Below are 9,038 nucleotides of genomic sequence, written 5' to 3'. Positions count from 1 at the left end.
GGGGGGGGAGGGGGCCGGCCTAGGTCGGGTGCCCAGGAGTAGGTCGTTGTTCGGCCAGTGGGGGTGCTTTGCTGTTACGGGGTGACAGTGTCGAGGAAGGGTCAGTAGCTTTGTCTTCTGACCTGGAGCTTTTAAACAGGGGTGTGTATCAGTTGGTGTGTAGTGGTATCTGAATGGGTTCTGCACCGCGTTCGTGCGCCAGCGTCGTGTGCTTTCCGGCTGACAAACCGATCAAGTTTTCAACTGGCCACGCGGGGAGGCAAACACAGAACTTAGTGCCTTCGTGGTAAGTTTAGGTTGGTCTTGATCCGCTGGCAGCAGAATTGCCAACGGCTTCCTAGCGAAAACGGTGTCACACATGCAAACTCAGGTACGCTGAATAGACCAAGGTATTGTGTCCCGGAGCTGTAACGAGGAGTGCACTGGAAGTCTGGTCGTGACTGTCAGTTCCCGCCCGGCTGTGCGTGAGACCCCCTTCGGCTCCGGCGATCAGAAGAGGCGCCGTGGACACTGTAGTGGTGGGTGTTCCTACAGGAACTGAGCTGAGCTTGGCGGCAGTTCACATTACTCACTACGCAGGCTTCCGCAGTTCCATGTGTAGCCTTCCGTGGAGGGTGTACCCTGGTTAGGCAGACCGAAGCAACCCTCTACACCTCCAGTCAGGGGCTTCTAGATCAAGTGTTATATGAGGTGTTGACAGTTCCTACAGAAGATTTGTTCTTTCGAAAAAACAAGAACGAGATCGGGAGAGGGGAGGCCGGCAGAGACTCATCTACGATACTGAAGGCGAATCACCGGAGAAGAGCGCATGCACATCTGGGCAGAAAGGCACTCTCTCACTGACTTTTGTACGGCTCTTCGAAGCGTGCTCCGGGGCTACGGTCATGACTCTTGCTGCCGCGAGGCACTCTTTCCGAGAAGGCACAGAGGCTTCTCCGCTTGGGCGCCCGTCTCCCGACTTCCCATGCGTTTTGGGGTGGCCTACCCTCTCCCTCGCTTGGTACGGCTCTTCTCTTCTACTAAGCGGGTAGTAGCAGGAGCACCTGACGCCTATGCATCAGCCGTTGATTTGGACACCCTCTGGTCGTACCACGTGCAATCTCTCACCCTTTTGGAGGCACCAATCAGAGGGCAGCGAGCCTCGATCAGAACCTACGCAGCTCGACGACCTTAGGTGTGCCCCAACTGCTTCTCGTGGACTTCGTTTGACACCGCCTGGTTTCTGACTCCGCTCAATAGAGGTGGCCCGATGTTTCAGATTGCTTGTCCGATGTTATCTCCGAAAACGAGAAGCTGTCACGCAGATTTGTACGACAGACTCAGGTCACCACCGTACGCCCGGCAACGCGTATTCATAGTGGGAACTGACTGACAATTCTACAGTGGTTGAGTAGCTCGCCGTGCCTTCAGTCGCTTCGCGGTTCCCTCCTCCCAGCTCCTGTGCAATAGCTGCGTACAGCTGGTACTTCTGATCTAAATACGCCTCTTCTCCCCACTCGCGCCACACCCTTTCCTCGGGCTCCCTTCCCCTGTCTGGTCTGTCAAAAAAGAAGTATCTCTCGCTGTCTTTTCTTCCTTCGTCACCACGAACCAATAGCTGCTCCTCGATCCGTTCTAGAACGCTGTCGGGTGGTGTACCCATCGCAGTTTTTTCCTGCGTCCTTTCTGCACCCTCATGTGTAAAAAAGCGAATCTCACTCGTGGGCTCTCGCCTGAATGGCGGCGGCTGCCCGACTGTCGCACTGAGTTCTCGTTCCTCTCTGGTTGGCTCACGAACAATCTCCTCAGCCGCCTGCACTCGAACCCCGAGAAAACCCCCTGACAACGATTGGACCTTGTCATCTTTAAGGTCCCCTCGAATCCCAAGAGGTACACCATTCTTTCGGCTCCTCGGTCCTACTTCGGTCGCTTCAGTTTCCTTCGGCATACCCATGTTCAAACACGGGTCATATGCCTGCGAACTCCGCCCCCATAGCAAGTCCCTGCGGCCTGTTTCTTCCGTGGCTTGATGATATAGGCGTGCGACACCCTGGCCCACACAAAGGTTCTCGTGGCCATCTCGTAACGCTTCTTCCTCTGCCCGCGTTGCACCGGGAAACAAGGTCTCCCTCGAACTGACGGAATCTTTTCTCTCTTCGGAACGGGAGACAGGAAGGAAAAACGGTTTCCGGCCGGCACTCTCTTGTTTCTCCGGATGACTCGACTGAACTTCTTGGTCCGATGTTTCTCCCTTCGAAGAAAGAGGCTGCTGTTGATGCAGACGGTGCTGTCTCGGCACGGCTATCTGTTCAACGAGAGAGGCCGCCGAGATAGCGAGCTGGTGCAAACTTCTCCACCCTTGGCCACCCGCAGAACTGCCGCCTTGAGCAACTTTGCGATGCAACAAGGTGGAAGCCGGTTCAGACTCTTCTGTCAGGTCAAGGTGCCTAACAGGGGCTGCCACGGCTAAGAGCGACGCCGGAGACTCGCACGGCCTCCTTCCCTGCTGCTCTTCGACCTGCTGAAGAGGCAGGAAGAGTCCAAGCAAGGCTGGCTGCTCGGCGTCCGCCCCCTGCAGCACTGCTGTTGGCGTCGTACGGATCCGCAGCCATGCTGGTTCACCCGTGTTTTTGAACGAGGGCCCCTGTGCGCCAGCCCGGCTCACTTCTTCAGTTTCGCTGCTCTCGCGTGCTCCCGGACAGGTAGAGAACGACGAGAAGACAGGAGGTAGTCTGAGCCACGACGACAGATCAGAAGATACGCAAAAACACTCTGGGTGCTTCTGCAGAAGACAACCGGCTTGCTGTTCCCTCACGGATGGCAGAACAGCGTATCCACCAAAGGTCCCTTGTTGCAATGTCTGCTGCTTGACCAGCGCCGCCACTGTCCGGCCTGCCATTCGGTGTTCACTGCCGTGGTTTACTTCGCTGGCCTCGGCTCTATCGGACAGGTTACCCCATCTATCTCTGTCTTCAGCAGCGTTTCGCTCCCAGCCGGTGCGTCTCTCAATATTTTCTACATACCCGCTCGGATCGGAGAATCTCCCCTTGCTTTGTGAATCGAGGGCTGGTGAAGCTCCGGTTGTCGGAGCGACGTTCTTGTTCAAGCTGGCAACAGTTGCTGCATGCGTCGTCCTCAACAGGCAAGCTGGGTCACCGCTGTAACCACGGGACTGTGGAGATAATCCGACAACTGCAGGAGGGGAACACGGCGGCGAGAAGAGACGTGCTCCGCTTGTTTTGTAACAGCTGCGACTTGTGCCCCCGCTGGTTATCACAGCAGCAGCGCCCTCTGTTTCAAATCTGGCCTTGCCTGGTGCGGAGGACTTGGTCTGCTGCGCCGCTAGAACTGCCGCAGAGCTTGGCTCGCCATGTCTGCTGTCACCTGCAGACAAGCATTCCTTTTCTTGGTTTGTTTTGTTTAGTAGGGTGACCTCTCCAGGAGTTTCACAACTGTCAGGGTGTGCTCCCTCCATCGCACACTGCTGAAGCAGACACTCCTCCACGGCAACCTTACGCAAAGTGCCAACTTCTGCGGTGGCGTCTATCGCGTCTTCGTTCTGCGCGCTCCTCTTGGTGCTGGGGCTGGGGCCAAACCGAGCTGCTTCTGAAAGCTGCGCGTGGTCGGCTTTCTCTTTCACGACTCGCTCTTCCAGGCATTCTTTGGGAGGCCTAGCTGCAGGCATTGTCGCCAGCCGTCTAGGCGAGCATGTGCTGGCCTCCTCCCCTATGCCCCTCTCCGGAAACACACGGCTGTTCCCCGCAGAGGACACTTCTAACTGGAGAGAAACACCTGTCCGGGGACCACTGCGAGAAGCCGCGGTGCGAACCTCAACCAACTTCACGTTCTCTTGGTGTCGGAGTAAAATACTCTCGTCCAGCGTCGAAGAGATGTCTGCCGGCCTCTCAGAACTCCGCAGCTCTTCAAGAGGCGGTGACTCACGCATCTTCACCTTTATCGTTTGCCCCTCTCCTCTATGGGCATCTGAAATGGTAAAAATGTTGTGCTTCGAGAGTGTGGTATAGCAACTACTGTCTCCGCTCTTTCCTAGGTCTAGTCCGCCCTCGTTCCCTTCGGAGTGGTCGTGGTTCGGATCTCCAAGTCGCAGGCTGCCTCGTTCCTTCTCGGCCGGTTCACTAACTGGGCTACACCTTCTGGATTTTTCTGCCGACCTCTCCCGAAGGTCGACTTCCTCCTCGTCAGCGAGCAGTACTTGAAGCTGCTGGATCTCCTCTAGCTGGGCCGATATTGTCAGACCCTCATTCGTCGCCTGCCCTTTCGAACAGCCAGTAACATCCGTGGACTCAGGCCCCTCGGACAGAGGCACGACATCGGCACTTGTGCTGCTTTCAATTGTAGGCGTGAGCTTCGCTCCTGGTCGAGTGAAGGAGTTCGAAAGAGCTGCATGATGGACTGCCTGACGTTCATTCATGTGGTGTTGTCTAGCAGCTGCAGGGACCCCCATACTTGCTGTGAAAAAAGAGACAAATGTTCTCTCGCCAGTTGGCGATTCCCCCATCCGCACGGGTAGTACAACTGAAACTTCGCCTGCTTTTTCCCCGCCGGCTTTTGCTTGGCCTCGGCTTCCACAATTTTGACTCGTGCTGCCACATGCAAGGGTGCCACGGCGTGCAGCTTTACAGATGTCTCCCCTCTCTTCACTCTCTAGCCACTCACCGGTCCCTTCACTCCGAGCTACTCCATCATTCGGCGGAGCACCAGGATGTAGTTTAGCATTAAAAGGACTGGAAATGCCAGCGTGGCTTCCTTTTCTCTCCTCCGATGCGGCTTCGACGCAAGACACATCCTTCACCGGAGTTCCACTGCTGCCGTCTGACGCATCTAGAGGCTCTTTTTTAGCAAGGTGGGCCGTGTGCGGGATCAAAAGCCCGTGTGGTAGTTCGGATGTCCCCCCCTCTAGGTTCTCGCTACTCCCATTTACTACACCTTCAAGCCTTCTCGCAGTTTTTTCTGTCCTCCTCTCAGGCTGGGACAAAGGCTCAGGGGAAGAACAGAGCAGTTCAGACATGCTTAAGGGACCCTGCGATTCATTCTCGAGTTTCTTATAGACAGAGATTCCATCCTGTTCAGTCTTCTCGATCCGACTCCCGGCGCCACCTTTCGAATTGCTTTGTTCTCTGATGGCATCCGAAAGAAGCACTGGAGAAGTCGAAAGAGATGCTGCGCACCTTGATTCGGCATGCCTTGTGTGAATGCTCCGGCCGTAGTCTCTTGCAATCGACCATCTGTCCTGCGTCACGCACGGCAATCCCTCCGTGCCAGGCTTCTCTCTTGAATTCAGAGGGCCTTCTTCTGAGACAAAGGAAGAAAGGAACTGCAGGGGACTTTCTCTTCGAGACCTCCCTCTATCAGCCCCCAGAATACCAGACTTGGATATTCTGTTTCCTTCGAGGGGATCACACGCTTCCTTCACTTCGCCGGGAGCTGAGAAAAGTCCCGGCTCAACACGTGGCGAGACGTCGCCTTTCAGTTCGACACTCATCGCTGCATCTGTTTGAGAACTGCAGGGCTGAGCGTCACCCCCTGTTGACTCAGGCTGGACTTCTCGCCTATATCTGGAAAGACGGAAAGGAGACAAGGAAAGGGTCAGTCTCTGTCGGTGGTGCGCTCTGCAATTAGTTGCCAACCATCTCTCACTCAAAGAGAAGGCCGGCGAAGGAAGCACCACCTTCTCAGCGACATCATCCGTAGCGACGTGTCCCTGCTGGGAGGTAGGTCGCTTTGCTGCCTCTGCCCGAGAATTTTTAACCGCCTGTCCTGGTGAAGGAGAGAGGCAAACCGACGAAGTTGACTGAGAGAGAGAAAGACTCGAGGGGAGCCGCTCTGCATGCGAGAGGCGACGAGAAAAGCCTTTACACTTGTTCGTGGAGAACGCTGTCTTTGTCGCAGTGCTGACTTCTAGGGTAGACACTATGTTCCCGTCCTGTACGGAGTCAGGACAAAGTTTTGCAAATCTTTCCTCATGCCGCCGTCTCCTCTCTTCCCTCCTGGCTTCCTCACCAATACTGAGCCATGTGCTTTCCCTTCTGTCCGGCGGTCTCGGCGAGAGAGGTATCCCAAGTCTTACTTTGATGCGCCTAACAACTTCTTCGGGATCTTCCGAGAAAGGATCATACAGCGTCGCTGTGCGTTTGTGCCCTTCGACAGTGCTACCGCTCGAGAACGACTCCGCATCAGCATCGTCGTCTTCCGCAGTAGAAGTCGGAAGAAGACTTCGTAAACTTCCTGTTCTCTTTCTTTCCCTGGAGTTCTCTCCCAACAACTTGAATCCGGTCAAACCGTGGACTAACATTCTAGGAAAGAAGCTACCCAGGTCACAACGCTGTCTCTTTTCGTCGAAATTTTGCCTGTCCGGGTCGGGTGCCGAATCTGTCGATCGATCTCTCGAGAAGCGTGATCGAGAGGAAGATGAAGAGTCTGATGCGGAACTGAACCGCTCATCACGTCGAGTACGGCGACTGCCGGTTTGAGGCGCGTTTCCCGGAGGAGAAACTTTGCTACCCCGTAGGATAGCAGAGGAATACCGCAGCCACTTCGTTATCAGCGAGGGGGCCGCCTCGGTACAAGTGACACTGTTTGCGCTTTCCGCCAGGCCTTCTGACATAGAGAGCGTGAGGCCTCGTGAAAAACGGAATGAGGAGGGAAGAAGAGAGGAAGAACTCGGACTCCGGCTTCTGTCACTACCGCATGGTGACGTAGAAAAGCTTCGCCTTGGGGAATCGTGCGAGAGACGCTCTAAGCTTGAGCGGCTCTGTGGGAGCAGAGACAGGAAAGGAAGAAAGCAAACGCGGTTCAAAAAACGTGACGGACAGCTCAGCCTTGGACAGCCTGCGCGAAGAAGCAGAGTCCAACTGGAGCATCTAAGCATCTGATGTTTGAATACGACCATCGCTGACTGGCTGTGAGCACGTCCGATCTGATGCTCTTCTTGGTGCGCGAACAGCCAGTAGAACGAACTTTAACTGATCTAGTGACTGGTTTCTCCATCAAAACATTCTGAGGTTTCGGTCGGTTGATCGGACGCAGAGGGCGCGTTACAATGGTAAAAAGAAAAAAAACAACAGCTCGGCATCCCCTGATGACTTGACTGGGCGACGCGACCCAAAGCAAGCCACAGGCACACCCGCAGAGACTGTGGGAGACTTTCCCGCAGTGAGCTGGTTCTCACATCACGCTGCTACCGTCGTATAGTGTCGACAGGAGACAGATCTGGCGAAAGACGGGGTGAGGAAAGCTCACACGTTTCTTTGAAGATAGAGCTTCGTGCCAGTGAACAACACACCACTCCTGAAAGTTACTTTCTGGCTGTTCACTGCACGCGCCGTGTAATAACTTCGAACTGTTGACAGACCAGTAACTTGGATTATAACCCTGACGGCCCCCGACATCGGGGGGCCAAGTGGACACATGAGGCCCTGATGGCCCTGATGGACAAAAATTCGTAGGCGAACCAGTTTTTGTCATGCGTAGGCCCGTGGAGTCAGAAGAGTACGAAAGCTTTCGCTGGCTTTTCCCTCTATACAGGAGAGCGAGGAGGCGCAGCACCATGAGCCATGGGCATTCTGTTTAACAGATCAGGTATTTGGTGATTGCAACTCTGCTGCTTACCCTCGACGGTCGGAGCCAAGTCCGTTCGGAACTTCTGGCGTCTCGTTGTGCTAGGGAATCGCTCACGCTCAAGTCCTTTCTGTAGTGCTTTTTTCGTACGCAAGAGGTCAATGACGGCTCTTCATCCGTGCCGCTTGGCAGTTTTTTCCCCTTACCCTTTGTTAATATCTTCGGTCCTTCTTGTAGTAAGTGCACCAGAGCCCTTACTACGCTCAGACTGTCAGTGCCGTCGTTTCGCGCAGCTTTTGTCCTGTGCGTTTCTGACGTAGGGTTCTTGCTCCCTTCAGCCAGGCATTGTGTTTTTTCTCTGTCTTGTCCTCCTCTCTTTCTCCTGCGCCGTCTGCCGGACAACCGGATATCGTTGCTCCTTGCGTGCTGAAGAAACGCCCGCGGGCTTTCGTTGCAATGCCACACATAGTCAGCTGACGTGTTGTACAGTGCGCCAAGAGATTCACCGACGGACACCGGACCGGGGCTCAGCTGTGGCGTATTGCTTGCCCCAGCTTCGGTAAAGTCCTCGTCGTCCTTTATCCCCCTCTTCTTCTCCCCGAGTGAAGAGGAAAACCAGCCTACCCCTCCCCGCGTCTTTGACCGCTGACCTCGAGTCTCAATCTGGAAAGACAGCGTTTCCTTGGTCTCATCGGAAGGCCGAGTCAGACCTGAAGGACTGTCGTCCCTTCCACACATACATTCACATGAACTAAACCTGCCACTCCCGCTCGTTTCGCGCTCCATCCCACTGTAGTCGTTGCTGTCTCTGTTGAGTAGTCGCAAGCGCAGCTTCTCCAGGACCACCCGCAACTTGTCTTCTGTGTCTTCATAGTCTCCACCTTCATATAGTCTTTCGCTCCTCATTAGTGGTCCACTCGGAGTGCTCCGGAGAACAGCCTCGGATTCAAGGAAGTCGAGGCTTCCTGTCCTTGCTGTCCGGTGCGTCCCCTTCCATACGGAACGCTCGTCGGCTGCATTGGGCAACATCGTCCGTTCCGGCTCACCTTTCCTCTTTCCAAGCTGGTTCTGAAGTCTCCCGCCACGGACAAAAGAAGAATTTCTTGGACTCTCTGGGCTCCGCTCCGTCAGTTGCTCCCCTCTCCTACCACCACTCCGTGCGGAACTCGGTCGGAAACTGGGTGGTCGAGAGGCTGCGGGGGAAGACGTGATAGGACGAAGAGAAGGAGGACCCACAGCGGCGCTCTCCGTCGCCATCTGGTTTCCCTGCAGAGCGGTTTTCTTGCCTGCCACCTGCATTCCGCCAAGCTGCCCTCTGACAGCATCTACTTCTGCTACAATACGCTGTCCCGGCCTTCTGGTACCTGCCTGGTGCGCATGACATTTCGATGCTCGGAGTGGCTGATCACTCCCGTATACTCTCTTCCCTCTATCTGCCGCCGCAGAAACTGCTGACAACGCAGCCTCAGGCAGCGGACCGC

The 9,038-nt window shown here is 55.3% G+C and overlaps 1 protein-coding gene across 1 annotated transcript; it reads right to left on the bottom strand.

The window, feature by feature from the left end:
• Positions 1–687: 687 nt before the first annotated feature.
• Positions 688–7,013, bottom strand: CSUI_003841 (uncharacterized protein). The gene has a single exon (XM_068064036.1). It carries the CDS (start codon positions 6,887–6,889, stop codon positions 1,325–1,327), a length of 5,565 nt encoding a protein of 1,854 aa, XP_067923988.1. The 5' UTR covers positions 6,890–7,013; the 3' UTR covers positions 688–1,324.
• Between the last annotated feature and the right edge of the window lie 2,025 nt (positions 7,014–9,038).

Source organism: Cystoisospora suis, assembly GCF_002600585.1.
Source record: "Cystoisospora suis strain Wien I chromosome Unknown contig_1734, whole genome shotgun sequence".
NCBI lineage: Eukaryota > Apicomplexa > Conoidasida > Eucoccidiorida > Sarcocystidae > Cystoisospora > Cystoisospora suis.
This window is presented reverse-complemented; position numbering and strand designations above follow the sequence as displayed.

Excerpts from the sequence above, each read along its gene's own strand:
- CSUI_003841 (XM_068064036.1), bottom strand. The coding sequence starts at position 6,889 with ATGGTCGTATTCAAACATCAGATGCTTAGATGCTCCAGTTGGACTCTG.